Source organism: Trachemys scripta, chromosome 5 (assembly GCF_013100865.1).
Source record: "Trachemys scripta elegans isolate TJP31775 chromosome 5, CAS_Tse_1.0, whole genome shotgun sequence".
In the NCBI taxonomy this organism is placed as follows: Eukaryota; Metazoa; Chordata; order Testudines; family Emydidae; genus Trachemys; species Trachemys scripta.
The window spans coordinates 20,471,145-20,498,434 of record NC_048302.1 but is presented as its reverse complement, the minus strand read 5'-3'; the positions used below and the strand labels follow the sequence as shown (position 1 = coordinate 20,498,434).

Here is a 27,290-nt window from a genome sequence, read left to right as displayed (position 1 = left end):
TGCCAGAAAACTAGACTTGCAAAAATGGTCTCAGTGATAGTCTGTCATCTTGCAAATTACTGTGACCAGATAGGAGAATTTTGACCTTAAGTTCGCTAGATGCATGCTTTGGAAAAGTGCGCTTTTTTTTTTTTTTTTTTAAATAAAAAAAAATTTGGCTGCATGAGGCTTCATATCCAAACCATATAAATAGCCAGATAAAATAACTTGCCTGACATCTCATCTGTTCTGTTAGTTACTATTACTATTTTTTTACTTGAGCTTTTTGAATCAACTGTACTCAACACAAATGAAACAAAATACCTAATTTTAGTATCTTATGTACTTCATAGAAGAAAGTCATTGTTTTTCTCGTGTGTACACACTAAGAATAGTCCAGCTAGTTGTTCTAGAATCTGTAAACATGGCCTCACAATGGTCTACATCATCCTAGAATTGTACACAGAGGGGATCATCCCTGTACTGTTCACCTTCTTACTACCCAGTAGATGGTGAAGATTAGCTACTGCCATAACACTGTTCTCTCTCCTTCCCTCAAGACTACTCCGAGTAGACTGAGTGCAGGTGGAAACTGCATAGCCTGTCAGGTGGACTGCGGCATGCTTGGTGATGCGCTTTATCCCCCAACTCTCCATCTCCTTGGAGATGACCCAGATAAGTTGATAGAGCCCCAGATTGTGTTTCTCATGGAGCATTCCCCCAAGTGTTCCAGGAGAAGCTGCAGCCATAGACAGTCTCATTGCCATTGTAACGGGGAGGATGTGCTAGGGCCAGAGTTGGTGTTGGAGCACAGATGTCCATGGGCGAGGTACTGGCTTCCTGGGGCTGCCTAGGAATTTCTTCAGGGATGGGCCTTCTGACTACTTCTGGTATGGGAAGGGCAAACTCAACTTCTGAAAGTCTAAGGACTGTAAGAGGGAATCTCCTGGAACTTTACTACCACAGAGCACCCTTCCATGGATTGTTCTTCTGGTTTCCTCCTTGCAGAAGTACCCTAGTTACACTTTCTGCCTGATGTCTTCCATGGTCCTGTGGTGATACTGCATCCCTTTTCTCCTGCAAATGCCTCCTTAAAATCCACCACATTACACAATCCCAGTGCCTGAGGCTCACTCACCTATGCCAACCTTCCATTTAATACTTGATTTTTTTAAAAAAAGAGACATGGTGTATAACATGCAAAATGAGCTACCTGGTATTACGTAAGTCTCCCCTCCTTGTACCAAGTTGTCTCTGTGGTGTTGATGTCATTAGTAAACTGATGGCCTGCTCCAAAGCCTGTGGGCATCAGTGGGAATCTTTCCATTGTATTCTATGGACTTCGCATCAGACTCCTGAACTGTAAGTTCCTCAGATCATGGACTGTATGTGCAGCACTGTGGTCTTCCATAGAAGTTACGTAGGAGAATTAAGAAAGGTGCAACATCAGTAATTTCAGCCTTCCCAAGTGGAATAAATAGGCTAATGTCCAGGCAGGTTCTTCCCTGGCTTAAATAACAGGCAGGAGAGAACTTAACATGACTGTCCCCAAAAGAAATTTCTCGGCTAACATCCTCAGCTGAGGGAGGGGGAAGCCTCATAAGATCAAGACTTCTCCCTTCCAAACAGTGATCTGGAGAAAAGGAGGTGAAAGCCCCCATATGCCACTTTGAATGCCACTACAACAGTAGCAACATTGAGTGGGGTTTCCTTGCACACCCTGCAGGATCAGAGGTAGACCACACCCCCATAAGAGAAGAGAAAATCTTTTTTTTTTTTTTTAACCTGAGGATGCTTGGGTGTAATGTGGCTATTCAGTTACAGAGGGTGGAAAATTGAATCAAAGGTGTTTTTGATTGGGGGTGTGAAGGGAGAATTTGTGGAAAATTTTTCATTTTTTTTCTCAATGTTTTTGATTAACATTTTTGATCAACGTTTTTGAAAAATCTCAAGAAAATTGGGAGGCAATGTTAAAAAGGTCTTCTGGGGATGGGGATTTTTCCAACCACTTTATTACCTTTTTTCCATTGTGAAAGGAAGTGTTAGTTTCTTTTGGTGGTGATTTGTGAAAATGGGTTTCTATTTTTTTTTCAACCAGGCCTACATAGAGTATATTATTCAGTTATTAGATGTCAGTGAGTGATGTATAAACTTATAGACAGGATGTGGTGCCTGGTAAATAAAGAGGACAAATTTGGCACAGGAGCTGTGTGGAAGCCTGATCTGTAGCTTGTAGTTTTGTGTAATGCACACCTTCTATTTAATGTACACTGACTCCATATATGGCATCATGATTCCATCATGACAGTGGGACAGGGTTTCTCTCTGTGATAGAAATATTCAGAGATGGGGTGCTCATTTTCAGAACTCCTATTAACCATTCATGTTAGGCAAACAGCAAGAAACTCATCTGGATATACAGTTGGCTTATGCAGCCTTCTGGTGTTTACATGACACATACAATTACCTTTCTTTTGGGCTTGATAGCAGCCGAAGGCCCAAATACTGAAATCAAATCTGTGTGGGTGAAAGCAGCTGCCCCTGTGCAGGGGGCCTCCGTAACTTGTCAATGGGCTTCCATACACCTGCTAGGGTCCACCCATGCAGTGAGCTTGCAAGATTGTGCCTTAAAGACACGCTACTGTCTAACCTGTTATACTTAGTGTGTTGTATCCGCAATCCCCAAAAGTTTGTTTTATGTATGCACAATGGCATTTAATTAAACACTTCCCTTTACTGAAACAGAAATGGAATTTACACACTGCCTCTTGGAGTCTCCAAGAAACAGTTCTTTCTCTCTGATTTAACAATGGATTTACACTTGGCATCCCACAACAGATACTGTTTAACAGTATACTGGATTCTGACTTTCACTGGTTAAAATAGAGGCACTCACTAATTGTGCTGAATTGTATTAAATAGGGAACACCTTCATTCTTTATGCTTGTGTACTTGGTCCCCAATTTGGGGTGGGGGGGAGGGAGGAATAAAAATCACTATATAGTAGTTCAAGTCTTTCTGTTTCTGGGGGATTTTTTCTTTGTCAGATATTCTGAAATTCACATTCCAGATATGAAATCACCTTTTCCTGTTTCTTGCTGTTTATTTGATAAGACCTCCCAGATCCCACTTTAAAAAAAAAAAAAAAAGGCCAATTTTCTAATGAGTAGAACAGGGGTCATCTGGTACATATGATTCTAGTAGGGCTGGAATAATTCCAATTCTCACATCCATTCTATTAAAATTTTGATCTTGATACTGAAATAGTTGTCATTTTACACATACCTTGATTAAAAAAAGAAACTTGATTAGGCTTGTTTAGTTCCTTAATTGATTTTTTTAATTCCTTTTTTCCTGCAGGTTGACTTTGTTTCTTTAGATGTGTAGTGCTTTTGATGAGCTGATTAAACTTTTGTATCCAAATTTGGTAGCCTTTTATAAGGGTCATCCTCCTTTGTGAATGCACAGCTGCCACCTCCTTCTTGGGGAGAGCTTGAAACCAGACTCTTCTCTCTAATTAGAATCCTAGAATATCAAGGTTGAAAGGGACCTCAGGAGGTCATCTAGTCCAACCCCCCTGTTCAAAGCAGGACCAATCCCCAACTAAATCATCCCAGCCAGGGCTTTGTCAAGACTGACCTTAAAAACCTCGAAGGAAGGAGATTTCACCACTTCCCTCGGTAACCCATTCCAGTGCTTCACCACCCTCCTAGTGAAAAAGATTTTCCTAATATCCAACCTAAACCTCCCTCACTGCAACTTGAGACCATTACTCCTTGTTCTGTCATCTGGTACCACTGAAAACAGTCTAGATCCATCGTCTTTGGAACCCCCTTTCAGGTAGTTGAAAGCAGCTGTCAAATCCCCCCTCATTCTTCTCTTCTGGAGACTAAACAATCCCAATTCCCTCAGCCTCTCCTCATAAGTCATGTGCTCCAGAGCCCTAATCATTTTTGTTGCCCTCCGGTGGACTCTTTCCAATTTTTCCACATCCTCCTTGTAGTGTGGGGCCCAAAACTCCAGATGAGGCCTCACCAATGTCGAATAGAGGGGAATGATCATGTCCCTCGATCTGCTGGCAATGCCCCTACTTATACAGCCCAAAATGCTGGTAGCCTTATTGGCAACAAGGGCACATAATGTAATTAGCATGACACTAAACTGAGCCTAGGAGTTTTGCTCAGAGTTGATAAAGAAGTTTTTCCCAGTGTGTTTGTGAAGTTCCTAACTAGTAAAACTCTGAGCGCTGACGCTCTATTCTAAGCCTTAAGCCCCTTCTACCCTAAAAGGCCCCTATTCCAAAAAAGTTTTGTCCCAGTCAGTTTTGACCCTAAAAAGGAAAAGACTCCATGAAGTCCTACCAGGGACTTCATATAAAATCAATAGCAATAGTGGATGCTCTAGATGGGCCACATCCTGCAAAGATATATTCATGTACTTAACTTACTGCTCATGGGCAATTTTTCAACTTAAATGAGATTACTCATATGCATAAAGTTAGGTACCTGTGGTAGGCCCTGATCCTGCAGACATTTAGTGATTACATTGCACTTGGAGCATGTTTGTGTGTGTAAAATCCTGACAAACGATAAATCCGGAGGCAATTTGCTGCTTTCCAACTGCAGTCAAGACATTGCCTGGTTGGAAATGTGTTTGATATGATTTAATACAATATTTTTTTTCTTAAGGTGTTCTGCTATAGTTAAGGATGGAATATGTTTTTGAGAGACTGTACTAACTCATAGTCACTTGGGACTGTATTCTGATCTCTTATCACATTCAGCATCTCAAGAACTTCCATTTATTTCACTGTGATTACCCAAGGAATGAAGTGTTACTTAATGTATTTAAGGGGATCAGAATCTATTCCCTTGACCTAAATGTGTTTCAATGTCCTCACACACCAAATGGGAGGTGATGGGGAATAACTAAGCTCTCCCCTTAAAAGTATAGTGAAGCATAACTCGGGGTTCTTGGAGCACTTTCTGATGCTCAGATGAAAGATGCTGTAGAAAAGCACCGTTATAATGTTAGACACGAGCCAAAGACATTTAGGGCCAAATGAATTAAAGATTTCAAGAGGCGCCTGAACTGTGCCCCTGAAATATGTCCACTGAGATTCAAACATGTAATTGTGTTCACACAAATGCTTAATCACAAGAATAATTTGCTGGCAACTTCCTATGTCTGTGAGAATATCTTATATTTTGTTTAAAAGTTCTCTAAAGAGTGTAAGAAGAGTACTTTTTCAGGTGCTTAGAAGCACTTTGGCCTTTGGCCTCAGGTCTCTCACAGCTTTCAAGTTTTGCTATTATCACGATGTGATACATGTGTTGGCATGCATTTTTGCTTACTTAGCGAGCCCCCTCTTTTTCCACTGCCAAATGACCAGTGTAAGTGCTGTACAGTGATGAGATCTGCAGCTCATTTTGCAGATAAATGTCTTATAATTGTGGGTGACAAGATTCTGAACAAAGTTTATTGACAATAGTTTGCTTTCATGAATTTTAAAATGAGATTTTCTTGGAATGATCCTTTGAAGTTATGTTCTTATTAATTGATGAGATATTGAAATGTTGATTGTGTCCTTTCAGCACTTAGTAAAGTTAAGGATTTTAAGTATAGCTACAACTTTGTCATACAGAATACACCATGAGGCTGAAATAGGAAGGATAATGTATTGGGGTAATATGCCACCATCCCCTATGGGTAAGATTGTTCTCCATGTTCCACTCAGAGTGCAGATGGCAGGAAAGATTTTATTCGATTGCTCACTTTTGAAGTATACTTAACATTTAATTTTATGTGATTTTAAGACAATACAAAAACACATAACCTGGAGACTAAAATATTAAAGACAGTGAGCAGGAAGAGTTTAAAGGATGATAAAGATAGCCATAATAATCATGCAACCTGGAAAACAGTTTGGATTATGTTTGTGTGATGGGCAAGGTACAGATGCAGAGTCTAGAGAGTTAATCAAAATAGATTTTACAGTCACACAAATAGAAAGAAATAATTACGTATTATCAGCTTGACTGTCACTGTGGAGTAAGCTTTAACCTAATAAAACAGAAAATGCAGTATTTTTCTTTTCAAAATTTACTTGTTGTTGTTAATTCCAAATCAAGTAAGTAGACATGAAGGAAAAGTAGGTCATAATCAGAAGATAATGTGGGGGTGGACGGGGAAGTGGTTATGGGTAAAGTTTTGTTAGAATTGCTTGTTGTCTAGTGAATCTTAGACTTTTTCATATCAATCTGATTTTTTTTCCATAAAATGGAACAGTTTGAGCTGTGAGGCCTTTACAGGCCTCTTGAGGTGGCTATACAGCATAGATGGTAAGTGGAAAAGTAGCTCTGAAATCCAGCTTTAGCTGAGAAAAATAGGTTATGTATTTTAATTTCAGGTACTTTACAGGCAAAATTGAATTATCTTAAACCACTACAAATAATTTATCATGTTAGTTAGATGCCTTCTTCCCTATCATGTCATCTGATCTAATGGTTCTTTCTTAATTTATGACAGAAATACTGTGGAATAAGGTAAATGTCAACTATAACGATGCTGTTTGTCATGATGGAAAACAGTGAGCGAGAAATTATGTTTAATGCATCAAAGCAGGAAATTTGAAGTAGGTTATCCCAACTATAGTCATAAACTATTTTTTGGGGGAACAGTGAGAGGGGTTCTCGTTACTAAAAAAAAAAAAAAAAAAAAACCTTTAACACATGCACATAATAACTGATTACAGGCAACATGGTTTAGAAGCACATTTCCCACTTCAATGAAGGGAACAAATGAACACTTTCTCATTTTCTAGTTTTTAGGAATATCAATCAATCAATATGGGCAGAAAAGATGATTATTTCCTTCTTCATGCGTAGGGCAACAGAGGTCACAGTATAAAAGCCGTATATATGAGAATCAGCTGCATTTATCAGTCACCTTTCCCCTCATATGTCTTATTCTGATCCAGATTTCTTTGATTCTGGATTTCATGGTGGCTGAAAGAATCCTGTAGTGATCACTCTAACACCACCATGTGCATAGTCAGTGGGGAGAACATCGGTAACACTATGCTATATTGAAAAGATTTTGGAGAATACAGAAAAGGGCACAGATCTTGGGCTTATGTTTTAAAATACTTGATTAAAACTGCTGAATATACACTTCAGGAGTTCTGGTATTCAACCTTGATGCTCACAGGTAAAAATTAGTTGGCTCACATTCTGTCTTGGTTCTGTGGCTTTGCAGCTGTGAAAGTCTCTGCTCAAGAAAGGTCCAGGAGTGCTCACACAAGTGTATTAGTAGGGGCAGTGTTTAGTGGGTAGGCTCTGGCCTGGAATTAACTCGGGAGATGTTGGTTCTTTTTCTGGATTTACCACTCACCTGTTGTGTCACCTTGGGCAAGTTACTCCACTTTGTCTTTCCCTTCTCACCCTGTTTCTCTTGTCTATTTAGACTGTGGAAGGGGTTGTCCTACTATATGTTTTGTACAGTAATTAGCACAATGACATTCCAACATTTGGGGTCGTTATGTGCTACTCTAATACTACAAGTAATATTGGTGGGAAAACTTGTACAGCTCCTGCGTGTGCTGGTTGATTGTAACCTGTGCTATTAGTCTTTCACTTTCATAAGCATCAAATTCTCATGTTTGATTTTATTCTCTAAGAAAATAACACTCCTCCTAATCCCACACCACTCCTTCAAGTGGAAAAATAAAATATGTAATTTAGGATTAGAAAAATGTTTTTGCTTTTTTAAAAATCAGTTAGCAATACACTGAATGTCTTTTTTTTGTTTTTCTCCCCTGAGCCAATGTGATTATTATGGCAGACAGTGGAAGACGTAAAGGGTGAGTTCATTCTCATTCTTGGATGATGATAAATGGTCAAGGTGTGGAGTTTCTGGTTTAATTCCGTCTGACTGGCTTTTCTATTATTTTTTTAAGTCTTTACAATCTCAGCCAGGAGTGTAACTGCTCCCCATCTTTCTTCTGAGCAACTATGAGAGAGGCATAATCAGGTTAGAAGAATGACCATGAAAATGGTTTGCTTCCCCTTGACAGGGCAGCTCAGAGTGGGGGGGCAAGTGGGGCAATTTGCCCCAGGCCCCACAGAGGCCCCGTGAGCCCTGGCCGAGAATCCCTTTCCTGGCTAGAGGCACCTTTTTACTTAGCCGGCAGCAGTCCGGGTCTTCGGTGGCATTTCGGTGGCGGGGGGCCCTTCAGTCGCTCCAGGTCTTCGGCGGCATTTCGGCGGCAGGTCCTTCAGTGCTGCCGAAGATGCAGAGCGATAGAAGGACCTGCCGCCGCAGACTCGGAGCACCGCCTGGTGAGTATCCGCTCCCCCGCTTTGCCCCAGGACCCCTGAATCCTCTGGGCGGCCCTGCCCCTTGACCATTCCCTCTCCACTCAAACCTCCCCTCTTCCATTTTTATCCATTCAGTCATGTGCCACTAAAGGGCCACGTCAAGAATAGCTCAGAACAGGATTGCAGTGTACCCTGATCCCACCATGCTGTAACCCTTTATGTTCCCAGAGCCAATTTTTAACTTTCTCCTCCTGGTCCCTTTTACACTTCCCCTCCTTCACCATCTGGTAAACAGGGTCCAATTCACTTGCCCTTCTCCAAATTGCAGCACACACATACGTCCTTCACCAATCACTAGTAGGAAGGTTCTTTATTGCTTCAATATAAAAGATCATGGCTTTGTATAAAGGGATCTTAGTTTTTGCCCAGCTAGAAGGCAGCGACCCTAATCCTGGATCCTCCAGATATATGGGAGGTGGCCTCTCAGGACTATTGTTCTGAAGAGGCAACAGGGGATGTGGCCTCCTTATTACCTTGGAGGCATTTAGGCCTACAGATGTGCAAAGATACTTTTAGGTGTTGCTCCACTCAGCATTTCAATGCATAATTTAGGAGCCTGTGTTTCACTGAAAGTCAATGGGACATAGGCTCCTAAGTCAGGTAAGCATTGAAATGCTGAGCAGTGCAATGACTAAAACACCTTTTAAAAATCCACAGCGTAGGGCCAGAGAGGGTGATGAATGAACCAAGGGGAAACAATGAAGGGAAAGAGGAGAGACTTTTGGGAGGAAGCGAATCTCCAAAAGGTAGGGGGGTGTCAGAGATGGATATGCTCCAGAAGGGGTGAGGAGGGGAGAGAAGGCGAGTCCAGGTGATAAGGAAGGATGCAAGGCAAGAAAAGAGATGGCAGTGGCATGAGCTTTGGTTCTGCCTCACTCACTCACTGGCCAGTGAGTGAAAAGCAGTGAAGTTACATACTCAACCCACATCCAGAGCAAGGGGGTGTAAGAATCACAATTCATTCTCTCGTCTGCTCCTGGGGGGTGCCACTTCTTTCTTGAGTCAGATGGCAAACATGATATTTACCCCTATATATTTGCTTATGTAGCCTGTGTGTCTTATAAAAATCTATCACAGGTTCTCTAAAGTAGGCAGTGATGAAGGTACACAGGTCCCTGAGAGCAGGTTGTTTACCCTAAATGTCCCCTCTGCCAGCAAAATATACAAGTTTCAGCAACATGACTCATATAATTTTGAAGCTTTTTTTGGTTTAGATCAGGCCCAGGGAAATCTCACTGGCACTAGGCTCTGACAGCACTCTCCAGTAGCTCAAAAGTTTATAAGTAAAGTGTATACAAGGATGGTTCAGGCAACATGGGAGATCTATGACATTGGAGCTTAAAGGGAGGCAAAATAAATCCACTTCAGCAGCAGGCCCTGCTAATTCATTCTGATAACACTGGATACTTTAAGGGTTGATTTTTTTACTCCCTAATCACTTTCCAAGTTCAGTGAGGCTAAAGGATGAGGCATAAGCTCTCAAGTAAACTCAATAAGAATGTATTAGAAAAAGCTAAATGCTTTGCAATTTTTTTTACTGTGCCTCTCTCACTTATTTTCACAGAATACAAGGTAAATGACACGTGGTGATGGTCTAGTGTGTTACCTTTAGGATAAAGGTTTAGAGGTAATCGTATGTATTCTAAAGGAAACTTAGTAAAACATATAAATACCCATTTTGTGTTCACTTGCATAAACATCAAAGGAAATCTCTACCCATTCATATGCATTCACACCTCTAGGTTAGTGGGGGACAGGATGACTTGGGAGATTGACCATGGGATATAATACTTAGCATTTCTGATACAATTTGCCATCATCAGTGCAGTGTAAAAAATGAACTAACTGGTCCTCATAGTATTCCTTTCAGAAAAGTAAATCATCCCTTTATACAGAAAAGTTATTTTGTGGTCTCTGAAATCTATTGGCTAGTGAACAAATGATCCCTTAACTAAAACCCTTCCAGTTGGACCTCTTGTTTGAAGCAATACCAGACAGACCAAAGATTGACTGACTGACTTGGAAACTAAACTAATCTCACATCTAGCAGTTTTCCCCTTGAAGTCAGGGTGCACAGACATTGGCAGAGCAGTGTGTGCTTGCAGCATTATATTCTATAGACAGAGAACTTCATTTCCAGGACTGTCAATCAGAAACCTTTTGCAAGCACTGTAGACATCTTAAAAAAAGGGGAAGTGAGGGGACTTTCTGGTCAATCTGATGTAAAGCCTGTAAAACTGGAAATGTTCTATGGTGTGAAGATTGATACGCTGTTCAATTAACAATATTGTGGTAAATTAGTGAGGCTTTTGATATTTGTTTTACTGTCAAAAGTTTGCTGACTAGTCTTCAGTGCAACAAGCTTTCAAGTTATTTGAACTCTTAAAAATCCACATACGAACAATGTTTAATTCCTCTTAAATATACTATTATTTAATTAGTACAATATTTAATCTCTAGTTCCTGTCACTTAAATGAGGATTTAGAACTCAATTCTAAATGGGATTTGCATAGGCAGGATGCTGCACTTGCTTGGAACTCCATTGAAATGTGGCTCTGCAAGTATCTGCCTATGTCTATCAACTACAGATTTGTTACCTTTAGTTTGTGAGGCATGTAATGTTGCAAATGTTAAGAGATTGTGGCTTTATCCATAATATTACTATATTGTGACAAATTATGTTACAATGTTGGATGAATATGAAAGCAAGCCCATTTTCCTGTGTAGTCAAAGAAATATGAACACACACAAAATTACTGTTAATTTTCCCTGTCAGGTATATCCATTTAAAAGATTTTCAAGGAGTCCAAAAAGAAGACGCTCTAGTGAAAAACTAAAACAAATTATATAAAAAGTCTAGAAATAGAAGCTAATCTTTAACAATTGTTGGTGGGTCCTTCTGGCAACTATCCCATGTTCAGATGGCATCAATAAGCATTTGGATATGCCTGTTATGCGTGTGTGATTGATGGTTCCCTTTCAGGACCGATCAGATTTTATTAATCCTGCCCCATAATGCGACTATTGAGCCACTCTTTGAAAGAAAGGGCTGAATTTTGGTGTAAAGGAAATGTTGTTTTTCATAGCCAGGGGAATGTTGGAATTCATTGCCACAGAAGGTAACTGAATTGAATTAAACATGGTCATCAACTGTTTTTTAAAGGATAACTTCATGATGGTTAAGATTTGTAACTATGCAAGCTATGATAAAAAGGCTAACTGAATATCAAGCTGATGTCTTGTTCAGGTCAGGAAGGAATATCCCCTCCCTCTCCCGCTGAGTATAGCATTGCTCAGTTGGCTAGGTGCATTATGTTTTTGCCTTCCTCTGAAGCATTATGTATTGGACACTGCCAGAAGTGGGATGTAAGAGCAGATGGACTAATCTATGATGGATAAATCCTATGTTCTAGTTGTGTGCAGTACATTAACAAACACTATGAAATATAAAATCTACTGCAGAAATAACATTTAAATTAGTCTTCATTTATGCAAATGTTAATGTTTACTATGTAATTCAGAACTTTCATTATAATGTTCTAGTATTCTAATTACCTTCTAACATGAGCCAACAGAGGGTTATAAATGATTGGTTTGGTGCTATGTTTAGTTCTTCAGTCACTACAGAAACTGGTAGAGCTCAGAATTAAGCAAATATTAGACTGAACACCGTGCATGTGATCGTCAATTAGATCCTGATTGTCTAAATACTCTGCATGGTTAGACCCTTGTTCCTGCATGAGATCCCACTGACTTCAGTGGGTTTTCATGCAGGCACAAAGGTCCAGATGCATGGAGCAATTGACCAGATTAGAGCTCTAGATTTTTGAAATATACTGCTTGTATATTAAATAAAGCAGAAGCAAGTCTCTCGCTGGCTTAGAGGAGAGAGTTGGAAAAAATTGATGGAGTTTGCCTCTGATGTCTTATCTACATTAGATTTGACTAAACATTCCTATCTTTGTTCCACCAGCAGCAGCAATACTTGGGACACTAGAGTAACCAGGCCATTGGTAGCTGCCAGGGTATTAACTGTTGTGTGGTCTATCTAGATCCTTACTTAGCAGGACAGGGTGGGTTTGTTTTAATGCTGTCATTGGTCTATGCTAGTGCTCCCACCATCGATGGTAGCAAGGGAGCAGCCGTGGTAGTAGCAACAATGGGAAATATAGAGGCAAATAGTCCAATGTAGAAACAGTATGCTTCAGCCAGACAGGGTGTATCTTTATACGCCTGGTTCAAAGTCCACTCAATAGATGGCCATTGACTTTGCTGGGCTTGGATTAGACCCTGATTGAGTCTGAACTGAAGCAAATTAATAACATTGCAATGAGCAATTTTCACATTACTGTACCAGCATCCATAAAACAATGATTGCATTTATTTAAACAATTTATACTTAAAATCCAGGAGTCTTTTCAAAATTACATTGTCACAGGATGAGTCTTTGACTTGAAAATGAACTGAAAACTTACACCAAGAATTTATGGAAAACATGTACACTGTGTATTGTCTGACAAATATTTTATAGTAAAAAATCATCCAGTACAGTATATTTCAATCTACATATGTAGGTAATGGTGTTTCTTAGTTCAAAAAGGTTTAGCACTGATTCTTATGCTTTACAGGGATGCATTTTAATTAAATAATTGTTTGTTTTTTTTAATTCACTAAAGCTCGTTCAAAAGCTAATTCAAAAAGTTAACCTACGATTTCCTCCTCCCAAATTTTCAGGAAGTGTGCCATGTGACTTTCTCACATCAGCATTCAAAAATTAACTTTATTACTCTCTTATTACAATTTTATAAAATGAGTCATACTGCCAAGAATCTAATCAGTCGTTGATCTACAATCTTTCAGCTATGCCTCCTGCCCTACTAAGTTGGGAATCACAACCTTGAATGGAACTTGCCCTTACTGTGGTTAATCTAGGATAGATTTACTAGATGTTTTAAACAGTCAGTGAGGACAGCTGACTTTTAGATAAGGCACCAGAATTCTTAACATTACCTAAAGAATTAATTAAAATGAATTTTTCCAAAGATTTTCATTACATTTCTTATTCTGCCTACTGTGCACAGTACATAATTAAAGAGTACTGCTCTTATATGTACCCCATCTGAAGCAAATTAACATTTCTTATGAACTTTTGTGGAGAAGTAGTAATGAGTAAAGGAGCTTTTAAAGTTTCTCCGATTTATTACTAGTTAAAGTCAATGCCCAGTACATTAGCATATGCTGTGTGTCACCTGCTATATACAATAAAAAGCTTTTTTGCTATTGTTGACAAAGCAGGTCTATCTAATGAATTCTATCCTGGGCTTAGAGTGCATGTAACATACAAATGGTATTCTGTGAGATAGCTTGCTCACTTTTGCTGAGTAACTTCTTCCTCTTTCAGTTCCATATTTTCTACTTGTATTTGAATCTCAAAATTTAAACTGACTTATGATTGCCATACTCTAAGGGCCCTATCCAAAGCCCATTGAAGTCGATGGAACGAATGTTATTGACTTCAATACGCTTTGGATCTGCCCTAAATCTTCTGAATATCACCATCTGGGGAAGTATGGATCTAAGCAAAGCTAAAGTTGCTTGCATATTTTAAATGATCTCACTCCTTAGCAGATGCTCTAATGCTTTGTTTTTTGGGTCAAGAACTTATTTTTATTTCCTGTCCTAAATCCTTGATTACTTTTTATAAGTAAGCCTATAGGGGTGCAGCTCATAATTTAAAGTGGTAACTAGTCTCCATTAGAAAACTGAATAGGTTACACATGGAGTAAATTTGGTGATCTTCAGCTAGCTTCTGCCAAACATATCAATCTGTTATAAAAGTCTCTGCTAAGGAGAGGTCTAGAAATGACACAGAAGGGGTGTTTATAGAGCTATGCTGTACGTGGGAGTGAAGTTTACACATAAGTTCCACATTGTGTACTATAAATTGCTCATGCTGAACATAAAATTTATCCTCCTTGATCAGAGTAATTCTCCATCTAGTCAACTGTCCTGTCTCCAACAGGAGACAGTAAGAACGATTCAGAGGAAAGTGCAAGAAACCCTGAAGTGGGCACCTGACAATAATATGCCCACAGGAGAAGTTTTGATCTCTCTCTGCCATTGTTTTCCAATGGTGAAATGGGGATAATATACATACTGACGTCAAAGGGTGGGTGAGGATTAAACAGTTAAGGATTTTACAGTGCCTTGAGAATGAAAAGTGCTATGTAAGTGCAAGTTCCCATGGCTTTTACATTGGCCCTGATTTTGGGGAGGAAGGGAGGGCAATTCAGTTTTAAAATAATTTTGACTATTCAATCAAAATTGTAGATAATTAAAATCATATAAATAGCTTTCTAGGTCTCTTTTTTTTATTCCTCTGCGACCAGGTGACCCTGATTATTTTTCCCTTCCCTTCAAGCAATGTCCCTGACTCAGTTGTCAAAGACTGGAAAAGCAGAAGTGTCCATCTAGCTTTGAACTTGATACCTGCGGTGGAGTTACAAGGTTAAACAAATGGGGTGGATTTTTTTTTTTTAAGCTGAGCATTACATTTCAAAAAAGGTCTTTTCCCCTCCTCTAGTGCATTTTTAGGCTGCATGCACTCCTGCCTGTCTTACTCCGTCCCAGCTGAAGATTTCAAGGAAGATGAGCGCTCTATTTTGCTTCTCCCTTGTATTGCAGATAGGGGGAGGAGGTGGTTATTAGAGGGGAGCCCCCCCTCGCTTTTTCTCTCTCTAGCTGATAACACTATATCGCTCGCTCTTCTCCTCCTAGGTGATCCATTTCTAGGCAACGTGCTGGAGCTGCCAGCTCTCTCTGCATCCCACCAGCAAAGCAAGCTCTAAGCCATCCTGCGGACCATCAGCTGCTTCCCTCTGCTTTGCTCCAGGCACTGCTGCTCTGCCTCCTGCCCTGTCCAACCACTACCTTGCGCGACAGACACAGCACGCTGGGCTTGATTTGCAGATTTCTCCACCAGTTGTGGGAAGCAATTTCTAAGCAGGGGGTGGGGGGAAATCTCTGCATTACTATCTGCATTACCTTGAAGTTCACTTTGTTTTTTGGCCTAGGGGGGGCTTTTCCTGCAGGAATCTGGCTTCTAGAACCGGGATCTCCTATTTACTTGATTCTCCGCTCCGCCTTCTTCCTTACTGAAGGCGAGTTATTTGCTGCGGGCTCCCGGGGTTTGGGGCTCTCGGGCCAAGAGGGTTTTGTGTGTGTGTGTGTGTATGTATGTGTGTGTGCGCGCGCGCGGTGTGTGTGTGTGTGGTGGGTTGGAAGTTGTTGTGCAGGAGCCGGGACTGAGCCGATCCCTGGACCCTGCGGAAGGATGGAGATGGTCTGACGAAGAGGCGCCTGCTGCCCAGAGAAGCAATCGGGCTGGATGGATTCGCTGCCCGAACTAACAGCAGCGGTGGTCGCTATGCCCGGAAGCCCCCCGAAGTAACGCGGGGTTCTTGCAAAGGAGAGGGGCGCCCCAAACCCTGGGCTCTCCCCAGAGCCATCAGCTACTGTACACAGGCAATCGGGATTTAAACAGTGTTCCGGCATCTCCAACTCTTGGGCTTGCTGCGCTGTCCTTCATTATCCTCCTTGTAAGAAGAGATCTGACGCTCTTTAAAAGCAAAAAAACCCTAAACCCCAGGAGGACATGGAAGTTTTCTCTCTCATCTTGGTTGTGTCCGTCTGGTGGACTCGAACCTGGGAAGCGGCGATTGCAGATTCAATCATACATATAGGTAAGGGGGTTGCTGCATCTGCTGGTTACTTTTCGAGCTCGCCTTCGCAACGTCTCTCTCTCGTTCGCGCTCTTTGCAGTCCCTTTTTTCCTTCTTGCCATCTTCTTTCCTGCTCTCCCTTTTCCCCTCCGTATCATTGCTTCCCATAAAGATCTTTGCTTTTCTCCCCCCTCCGGCCCCCCCTTTTTAAACAGTTGCTCTTTATTGATGGTTCTTGATGGATGATGTGTGTTTAAATCTTGGGTTTCGTATCTAATGGCTTGGAGGGGTTTTTTGGGCGGTGGGGGGAGTAGCAGGAGAGTTCACACACCCTGTATTTGCCCTTAGCACGAATCTCCCCCCCCCCCGCCTTTCCCCGCGACTCACTAATTTGCCCTATCTGGGAACCCGAAAGTATCCCCCAGATGGTGTCGTCTAACCACAGCCACCCCTCGGCGGAACAGGTGGTTTGACAACGTTTCGCAAAGCAGGGCTGTGTGCAAGGGGAAGAGGTCCCGTGTAGCGCCCCCCCGCTAACCCTTCCTTCCCTCCAGGGTAAGCGGCGCCGCTGCTATCCCGGCTGGAGGAGCCGGGGCGGCGTAAACCCTCTCCCGGAAGGATTCGGAGCCAGCTGCTGTACAGACGGGGACTCGGGGTCCAGACGCACCTCCCTCTGCTCCGTCCCCGATCCAAGGAGGCGCATGGCGGGGCGTAGTTCTAACTCTCCCCCCCGTCCCGGTTTTCACAGAGAGGGCAGCAGAGGCGGGTGGGGGCGTCCCCTCGGCCAGCGCTGTGGCGGAGTTGGGGGGAATAGGGGATGCTGCTGCCCTGGAAGGGGTTAAGGAGCCAGCCCTGGAGCTGCTTGTGGCCCCACCTATTGGCAGCATGATGGCCACACGGGGAGTCAGAGAGCTGGAGGGAGGGAGGCGCTGTGTGTGTATGATTATTATTCACAGCGCTGTCCGCAGCAAGCTCAAGCTGTAACCCACATTTCTATCCAGACAGAGAGGGGCATAGGGAACGAGAGACAGCTGGATCCCCCTCCATGTGGCAGCCCGGCCTGCCGGGGAACAGTCCCTCCCTCCCAGCCTCTCCTCTGCGCGCACGCCCCTGAGAAATAGGTGCCTATTGTTAAAGGGCATTTTATTCTCCCCGCCAGGGGACAGCGCGGGTTCCCCTGCCTTCCCCGGGGGGGACTTTGCCTGGAGGGGAGATGTCTCACCCCCCCTCCCCCGCTGAATGATCTGCAAACCAAACAGGCAGGAGGAACAAGAGCATACAAATGTGGATGCCTGTCTGCAAGGCGTGCAATAAAATAAAAAGCCCAATCCCCCTTGCTGGCCCGCTGGGGTCGGGGGGAGCTTGTTCTCGGGTGTCTGCCGTGCGGGAGCCTGGGCGTGCAAATGCAGCTAGTGCTCTGCCTCGGATCTCTTCTTGGCTTCCAGTGCCAGGCCCCTTAGATCCAGGGGGCTCGCCCGCTCTCCGAGGTTGCCTTTGTAAACATGTCTGTCTGTGCCTATCATTTATAGCAGCAGTGTGTATAGCAGGGAAAATAAGATCCGAATTTAGCATTCCATCCCTGCACTTGCAGCTTTGAAAGTGACACTAGCGTTGGGGCAGCTGTCCAACCCTTCATAAGATCGCCAGGCGCCCACCGGCTATCAATTCCCATGGGTAAGGAACTTTACAGGGGTCAATCCTAATAGCTAGCCTTGACTGGAACCTCCAGTCTGCTCCTGAGGCAGAGCAATATGCCCTCCTTTTAAAGAGAGCATGGCTTATTAATTTCTTTGCAGTTGTCAACTATTAGTCACACTGCCTAGTGCTTTTGATTTTTAGGGGCTTATCACTCATTGACCACATCTTAGGGTTTGGGGTGACATCTTTACCGTGTAACAATCATCTACCTGATGAGGGAAAAGTGAATGCACTATATCCAGTCCTTTTTATTAAATGATCAGTTGTATGTACTGTAGCTGTTGGGTATAGTACCGGCAGAGGAAAATATCTCCTTTCTTCTCTCTGCACTGGTAATTCTTGTTTCTATTTGTTATTGTTTAAACTTATTTATTTTATCTGGTATATACGACACAAGTATTTACTGCTCCCCTCTTTCTTTAATGTGCCATTGGTTGGTAGATGCATCAACACAGTAAATCCTCTGGGTGGAGGGAGGTGGGGGACCAAAGTGGTTGCTTCTCACACAATTAATTTGACTTGAAAGACAATTAGTACATTTGACAAGGGGATTAGCTCTTTTTATAGACTGCTTTATGTTGCCATGATACTGGCAAATTTATAATTGTTACACATAGCTCTAAATCGTTTATAATTTAAAATTGAAAATAAATGACCTGCAATTACAGATACTTGAATGTCTAATAGGTCAGCAATTAAAACAGGCAATCCTGTAGAACTCAGAGGTGAAAACCATAATAATATCCAAAATGACCCTTACATTTTGTATTCTAGGTTTTATGAAACCCTAATTTGATTTTTTTCCCTGTATAGGTAATATTAAGTTACATATAATGCATTTAAGCAAGAATAATGAAAAGCCATTGTCAATTTAAGATGGCATGTTTTTTAGTTTTAATATTTTAAATAACAATAAAGGATGGAGAGAATCAGTCAACAAATTATTCTAATACTTGTGGATGGGATTTTCAAAGCGAAAGAAGAAAAGGAAATGTTTAAATTCTGGAGTAAAAGTAACACAGATATGTAATACAGATGCCCTCAGGCAATGAGCAGAATAAGCTATTTTCATAATTCTACAATGTTAACATGTTCAAATGGAAAATATTTCTAATATAGAGAGCCCATGTATAGGGGAGGTTGGGCGGGGGGGAGGAGGAAGAGGGGAGAATCTTGAAAAGAAATAGAACTAACATACTAATCCTTTGCACATGTATTCCTTTATGATGGTATATATTCATTATAGTGCACTAACTGCCTCACTTGACTGCATGTTGAGTATTTGATATATTTACCATAAAAAGGTTGCATTTCCGAATGTGTAACTATCCTATCCGACAGCTCAGTAGACCACCACAATACGAGTGAATTAGCAGCTGTGATTAATATGTTGGGGATGGTGTGGGGAGTTTTTTGTGTTATGGAATACTGATTCATTTTTTCTCTTCCAAACGAACACCCTTTTAATTATTCTAGTTGTATTTTCTGTTAATTTTTAGGGCAAATCAGTCTATTTTTCCAAAATATGTTCCTCTGAATATTGATAGGGCTGCCTATAGTTAATGTTTCTGTTGGCTAAGTATTATAAATAGGAGTTGGCAGTTCAAAAAGCCTGCATTAGGCATGCTTGTGAAAATGTTGAAATGGATCACCTCTGCTGTAATTATCCTTACCCCTATATAAAAAGAGGGGGATATGACATGTCAGAATTGTGCAGTTCTATGTTATGTTGCTTCTGTGAGCCTGTGCATTGATTGAGTAATTTCCTCAGACTCACATTACTTGATTGCTTAGAAGTTTCCTAATGATCTGTATGCTGTAGGAAGAACTCGAAAGCCGTGAGCAGAATGGCAATGATACTGTGTTTTATGAGGCTATTCAAAAAGTGGCTCTGATTTATGTAGCTCGAAAGCTCTGAAGTCTTTGAGATTAGCCACGCTGCCTGCTATTTTCTTCATACATCAGTCGTCCCACACTCTACTCTCTAAACACAACAGGAGTTTAGAACGGTGCCTTTAATTAAGCAGGGATTAGGTGGCATTTCTAGTCTACTGCAAGATTTGTGTATGGTTCATATCTTCTGCGAAGGATCTTATATTTTGTAATAAGTGCTCACTCCTTTATCTTGGTGTATGTGCACAGTAATATCTCTATGTACATGTGTTTATGTAATGCATAAATACACAAACACATGCCTGTATCAGATGAAGCAAAGCTGTCTGGGTCAGGTAGCAAATAAAACCTTTATCGTATAAGAGCGCAGGTGTAAAATGTCATTACAATCACTTTACAGAATAATGCAGTAAAACTGTAGCACTACTTTAACCAGTAAGATTGCAGTATGCAAATGAAGTCAAGGTTACTATATATTGTGTATCTCTCGCCACCCAATAATACCCAATAGCATGCTGCTCCTAACTTTTTCCATATCAACTGGAAAGTTCAAAACACAAATTTGTGTCTTGCAGTTTTTTTAAATTACAGAATTGTATAAAAACAATAATGCACCAAAGCTTTTAGACGGCAAGCTCTTTGCAGCAGGGACTATCCTGTACTAGATGGTAGTCAGGTGCACAGTGGGGTCCCAGCCTTGTTAAGGTGTGTAGAAACTAATTCAATCAATATACACTTTTAATAATAGAGGGACAACTTGTATATTCAGTGGAGGCATGTTTTTTTTCTGTTAAGATCTTGTGACAGCATTCAAATACCACCTGCATCTCCCGAAAAATTTATGCAGGAAAAGTGAAAAAACTAGTATGGAAGTATACACATCCGCATCTCAGGATTTGCTTAATATTAAGTCTGTGTTGTACCACTCCAAGGAATTTGTATACTATGGAGATCTGTGCCAGTATAAGAATCTGATCAGCTCCCTTGATGGGTGTGCCTTATAAATAAAGTTTTGTGCAAATCTCTTTAGTATAGAACTTGTTTTATATACTTCATAATAAGCTCAGACTCACTGATACAGTATATCAGCATAAGTCCTAGCATTTTGCATAAAAACCTTTACTTTTTATTGCTTGCTATGCCCATGTTTCTGCACCTATGTAGTGTATTATTAAATAAATACCGTGCTGATCTTGTGATTAATATGGCCCTTGCTAACAATGATGTACTGTACATCAATAACTCATTAATATTGTAGTAGTAATATTGAAATATTAGTAATAGTAATATTGAGTATTGGTTATTGAGTAATATTTAAATCTGTTTTGTATGGTACAGGAAATAAACAAGCACATGATAATAGGAAAAAATGAGTATTTCAATAGACCAAAAAGGCCTTCAGTTTTCTGTTCTACACTTCACTATAATTTGCCAGGGTAGCTTTTTTTTTTTTTTTTTTAACAATGATATGAAGTCCTCAAGTACACAGCATAGCATATGTTTAGCAGCTAGTATGTTTTATTAATATCTGAGAGTCTCCAAAATATATTGTACACTACATACTTAATGTCTTTATATGCATTATTGTTGAAATTCTCTTCCAAGAGCTTAGCACTGTTACGCCCTTTTGGGTCCCTATAATGTATTTTTAATGCTAATTACACTACTCCTAGAAGGGAAAATCTTCTGTGCATAGATTATGGCTTGTTGTTTTCTTCTAAGGACATACTTGCCATTAGGTGTCACTGCTTTCTGAAGTGAGTTTCTTTGCAGTCACGTAGGGCCTGATCCAAAGCCTACTGGACTCAAAGGACAGACTCCTGTGATTTCAGTAGGCTTTGGATCAGGCCCTAGCTGACAGAGTATGATTTACTCAAAAGACTTAAGTGACTGCTTTTAGTGTCTTAGTAGCTGCTTAAATTACTTCAGGGTCTTCGTACTGTATACAGCTAAACAAATAAGCACCCTATTTCAAATGGCTTTTTAACAAATGTCTAACATGTCAATTGTTGATACTATGTATGCTTTCAAATGACTAGTTATAGGTGCAGAGTCTTTATTCTCAGAGTGCTATCTCTGAAAATACCCTGTGTGTGGGGGTGGGGGGATCTCTTATGGCTGAGACTGTTCCTGTGTAAATATACCAACTAAGGTTCATTTAACTTAATGAACAAAGGTTTTAACTATGGTTCTCTTCTTCTCCCTCATCTTATAAAGCAAGTGGTATTGGGTTACTCCTCTGATAAAAGGCTTGAATTTACGTTATCTGCTGTGACAGCTTGTAGAATTTATTGGGGAGCTTTTAAAAATGTTTACTATTTAGCCTTTTCCGGCTATTTGTACTGTTGATCATTGTGTTTAGTTGTTTTACCTTATTGTAGCAAATTAATTTTGTTTAATAATGGCATTGACAATATGTTTTAAGAGAGACAAAACTTATCTTGGTATGGGTTATAATGGTTTCTGGTTTTACGTTAAAATTTGCCAAAACACAACTTACCCTAACATATAAAATTTTATAATTTTATAATATACACTAAAATACCAGAAAGGTGTTCAACTTTCAGTGGTGCAAATTGAGGATATGGGCAATGTCTGAAACATTCCTGATGGATTTGGGGCTGTAGACTTGTTATATTAAATGAAAACAGTTTTTATTGGTAAAAAGCAGAAAAAATGTCTAAACCCAGAAAATTCATTTACATCTTAATAAGATCTACAGATTAACTAGTATTGATACGTGGAAAGTGTTAATATGCCAAATGCCATCAGACAGTATAATGCAAGAGTTCAATAAATATAGTTACCTTGTGCCCTTGAAAACTTAGAATATCATTGTGTCTGTGGTGTTGTGGTTTGTGTTTTATTTATTTAATTTTTTAAACCTGTTGATGTTTTGGACATTAGAAGGAGCTAGGATGACCAGACAGCAGGTGTGAAAAATCGGGACGGCAGTGGGGGTAATAGGAGCCTACATAAGAGAGAGACCCCAAAATTGGGACTATCCCTATAAAATCGAGACATCTGGTTATCCTAGAAGGAGCTGATGGTCATCTGAGCTAATGAAACTGGCAGGCTGCTTCCAAAGTCCATATGCACTTCAAGGAATATCCTCCTATCAGATTGTTGCATGTTGACACCCTGACTTCCCTATTGTGTTGCGTCTTGGTCCTCAAGCTACCTCCACACACACACCCCACCCTGCCCCCATATAAAGTCCATCAGCAACTAGGAAAGCAACCCCTTGCAGGCCACAGTTACTAAAAATGATAGACTGAACTAATGTTGCATGTGACTTGGCTGCTAATGTAGACTGGTTCAAGTTGTTACTGACCAGTGTTGGAGAAAGCATGATACGGACCAGGTGGAATGTGGAAAGTCTAGCAAGTCATTTCTGTCAAATGTTGAAACAATTACATTATGCGAGCAGCCAAGCCATTGTCATCAGCAGTTGAGGTAGGACTGAAGTAATCCATGAATTATGAAAATTGTTGTCAAGGTTTCAGCATCCTAGAGTAGATTAACCTAGAGGGTGCAGATAAGGAAATAGTTGTCTCCCATCCTGCCCATTAGTGTAAAGGTGTAATGGTTTTTAATCTGGAAAGTGAGAGGGTGATAACTTAAATGCAGAGGGAGAGAGGAAAAGGCCTCTTTTCTCATCCCCCTTTTTCAGCTTTCAAAATGCTCCCATGCATACGTACCACCAAAACTCTCCCCTGTGACATTCTCTCAATACATGTCAGTTTTTACTTACTAAATGTTACTCTAGACCCTTAGTTGTGGAGGAGGAGGAGAAAGAGAAAGGGGGCGATTGGCATGGTTCAGAAAAGACAACAATTAATAATAGTGCATATGACTTGGACAGTTGTTACTTTTCTATTTAAATGCCAGATGACCCAGAATAGCATTTTAGGCTGATAATGACATGGAGAAGAATTTGGGTGCTGAATATGAATTCTGTAAGAGGTGGGACTTGGAATTGTGGCAATGTGGTGTCATTTTGTGATGCTGAAAGGGCGGAGATTGTATCTGTTTTTGTGCACTGTTGGTTTTTGTTGATTTTGAGCCTCATACTTGCTTTGGAACAGAAGTTCGTATGACATAGAAAATACAGTATGAACGGTAGGCGAGGTGGTGAGCACTGAAAAAAAGGATAACACTTCTTCAGTATATGCCAAGCTAACCTAGTAACTACAATGTATATGTATAGTATTAAAACTATACCAAAGTCTTCCTGTATAAAAGTAAATACTGTAGTTTTAGGCAATTGTAAACTGATTTGCAGGAGACAGTTTAGATTTTAAGTAGCTTTTATTTTTTACACACACACACACACACACGTGTGTTTTGGAATGACAGGGAAATATGGTGGAAGATGATGATGAAATATAGAAGTTTCCTGTAACTTTATTCTAGGTTTAGCTGACAAGGCATGCTCAAGAGGAAATTGAAAAGGAAGATGAGTGAAAAATGAAGGGAGGGGAAGAAATAAGATATCAAAGTTGAGAGCCCCCAGTACACTGCAAGATTCTCTTCATGCAGTAATTCTGCGGCAGTTGCGTTAAGTGGAAAAGATCTAAATCAGAGGGGAAAAATTGCAAAGCCACAGAATTTAAATGAAGAATTGTATGTGTATTTTAACTTATTAGATAACACTCTGTGCAAAAATGCTAATTATTCCTAATTGTTATATTTGCTTTTACCCATGAATAAAATATCACCCATCTTATAAAATATGCAGTGAAAATCATTAGATAATTCCTATTGGACTCTTTCATGCAGACTTAAAGAATTAAATCTTTTTTATTTCTTCATTACTTTTAAATCATTAACTGTTTTTAATAAGTTAGATTGCTAAGGCTAATACTCAATGTACCAAACAATAATTGGTTGTTTTGCAGAACCTTTTTGCTTCTGCTACCCTACGCACCCTGCACCAAATCTTCCATGCAGACTCAAATGGCGGTAAAGATTTCATTAGAATGTCTTTTTTGATAGGTTCTGGTTAATCTGCACCATGATGGAGCTGTGAACAGTAATATTTTTCACTGCTTTGATGGGAAGCAGCACATGGCTGTGGATAGAACACTGGATAGGGATTTAGTAGACCTCAGTCCTAGTCCTGTAGTCTCCGTGCCTCAGTTTACCCACTTAGTGTTCAGTGCTTTGAGATGAAGAGATGGCTTCTCTAGCACTTTTCATGTCCTACTTTACTATTTTTAAGTTTAGGTATAGAGGACATGGCCTATTTTCCCCATAAGTAGAGATTTGTGCAGTAGGAATAAAATACTTTTAAAGTCCAACTTACAAAAATCTTACTTGATGCCCTACATTCTACATTGTTCTCTGTCTGCCTACATGCTTGGTGCCCATTGGTGATGCTGATGGGTAAAAATAAAACCACTGAAGTCAATTAAGAGCTCAAGTCCCGTTGACATTCAACTGGGCTTAGGCTCCTAAGTCACTCTGGTATTTTTGAAAATATCAGCCACTCTACTTACGTGTAGAGAGAGATGCTAGTTTCATTACACTTGCATTCTAACCCAAACTAGACTTGCACAGGCTGCCTGCATAAATGTTGAAAGTGTTTTGTTGCAGAAAGTCTTGCCTCTAACTTATAGCTTTGGTGTCACATTACTGCCTGCATCTCATCATACCTGTTGACACCTGGCAAAACAAAAACAATAAAGTGATGGAAGGTATATAATGTGAGAGCACTTAAGGCTGACAAGGACAAGTTGTACTATTGTTGGTGCCTGGCAAACCCAATAAGGACACGGATGTCAAAATGTAACTGTCTATAGCACCTGGTCCAAAGCCCATTGAAGTCAATGGGGAGATGTTAATTGAATTCCATGGGCTTTGGATCAGGCCTGTAGTGAGCACCATTAAAAACTGACATTCACTGCACCATAGTATTGATCAGTTATGCAGTATTATCCATATATTTGGAATAAGAAATGCTGCCAATCTCCGTAAACCTTTCCTCTGCAGTGAAAGGACCTCCCTCTCCTTCCCTGCCACCCTCTCTTTTCAAATGGAGTCTTTTTGTTCATTCTTATTGAAACAAAATTGTTGACCGTACACTTCATTTTACAAAGTTTTAAAGGAGAAAGTGGCAAATGTCCTCTTTTAATGGTGCCCACAGGTCTGTGTAGTGTATAAGGTGAATGTGGGATTTGGTGAGATTCGTGGTCACGCACACGGTGCATTTGCTTTAAGAAGTGTGGGAACACCAGAAAGTAAGTTTGCTTGTTTGTTCCATTCATGGCAGGTGAAGTGGGGAGAAATATGTTCAGGTTGTGGAATAGAGTGCATTTCACTTTTAAGTCACTTACCAGAACCCAGCTTCTGTTTTCTAATGGCTGTTGATTGGTCTTAATCATCTTCCTAGATGACAAGTGTCCATATCACTCCCACAAAAATTGGCATTGATTGGCACCCTTGCCTTGATAGAAAGATATGAATAGGGATGGAGACTAAATTACACTTCATGCAACATGCTCCAAACCAGGTTTCCATTAGGATGTGCACTGGCATGGGGCACAGTGGGGAACCTTGCAATGCAACTACCCATCTTTTTTTCTGATAAGACTTCTTTCTCCAGAGCTGTCAGTATTGAAACTGTCATAATTGCGAACATCAATTTAAATGCATTCAAAAAGCAAAATGTTGTTTAGGATATTTTGATCTCTTATAAGGCGGGAAAATTTTCTAGACCGTAGAATCACAAGAAGCAATATCTGCATATCAATCCCTGCAATATAGGCTTGGGGCTTCTCATGTTTGGTCTAGCTAGTCAGACGACCTGCCTCCAGCAAAAGTTTATATCTGATTTAGAAAAAGGTGAAACCAGAATATAACTTCATAGTTTTGTGGTGCGTTTTGGATGTTCTCAAGTACTCTCGACTAGATTTTGATACGGAGATTGTGAACAGGATAAAGATTTGACCACAAGGCCACTTCACATTCTGCTGATAGAAGTATAACAACCATGTGGCAACCACAGCAATTGCTTCCATGGAAATGGATATTACATACTTCACTGCAGTTGAGCTGCTTGAAATAAGGAGAAGGCACCTCATGTAATTAGCCAACTCTCCATATGTGATCCATGGTCTACAGTTTGAGATGTTCTGAAAATTCCTTCTGCAGGCTTGATCAGTCTATGCTTCAAAATTTGAGGCTGAATGTAGCATGTAACTAGATATGTTCAAACTGGCTCTCTACATTTGAAACCTCTCGCCACCAAACTTGAGGAATCTTTGAATTTGAACTGAGATCCAAACTTTGACTCAGACTTTCACTCCACCAATAACTTTTTTTTTTTAATTTAGCACGTGTGGGTGGAAATTTTGTCTGTACTTAATCCTTTCTGGAGTCTTATTGAACTCTTTTTGGCCCTGTGATTTCTTGTGGCCATAGATGCATTATGCAGCATATAACCAACCTGGGAGAAAGTATTTCTTTTTCTCCACACTTTCCATAGCCCCACGTGTACCTCTATGCTTGGACCCAAGGTTTAAGTAACCCTCTCTGTAGCCTATAGGATGGATTAGATTAAGAAATAAGTAGAAGTTAGGCAATTTAGGCCCCAAGCCTATGGGAGTATGGGAGATT

At 40.5% G+C, this 27,290-nt stretch overlaps 1 protein-coding gene across 1 annotated transcript in view; it reads left to right on the top strand.

Annotated features, from left to right (window-relative positions):
• The first annotated feature begins 15,128 nt into the window (after positions 1–15,128).
• Positions 15,129–27,290, top strand: part of GRID2 (glutamate ionotropic receptor delta type subunit 2) — a 1,042,513-nt gene continuing 1,030,351 nt past the window's right edge. Inside the window, exon 1 of the mRNA XM_034772953.1 lies at positions 15,129–16,100. Coding sequence (XP_034628844.1) covers positions 16,013–16,100 — 88 coding nt within the window. The 5' untranslated portion in view covers positions 15,129–16,012. The remainder of the gene's footprint in view (positions 16,101–27,290) is intronic.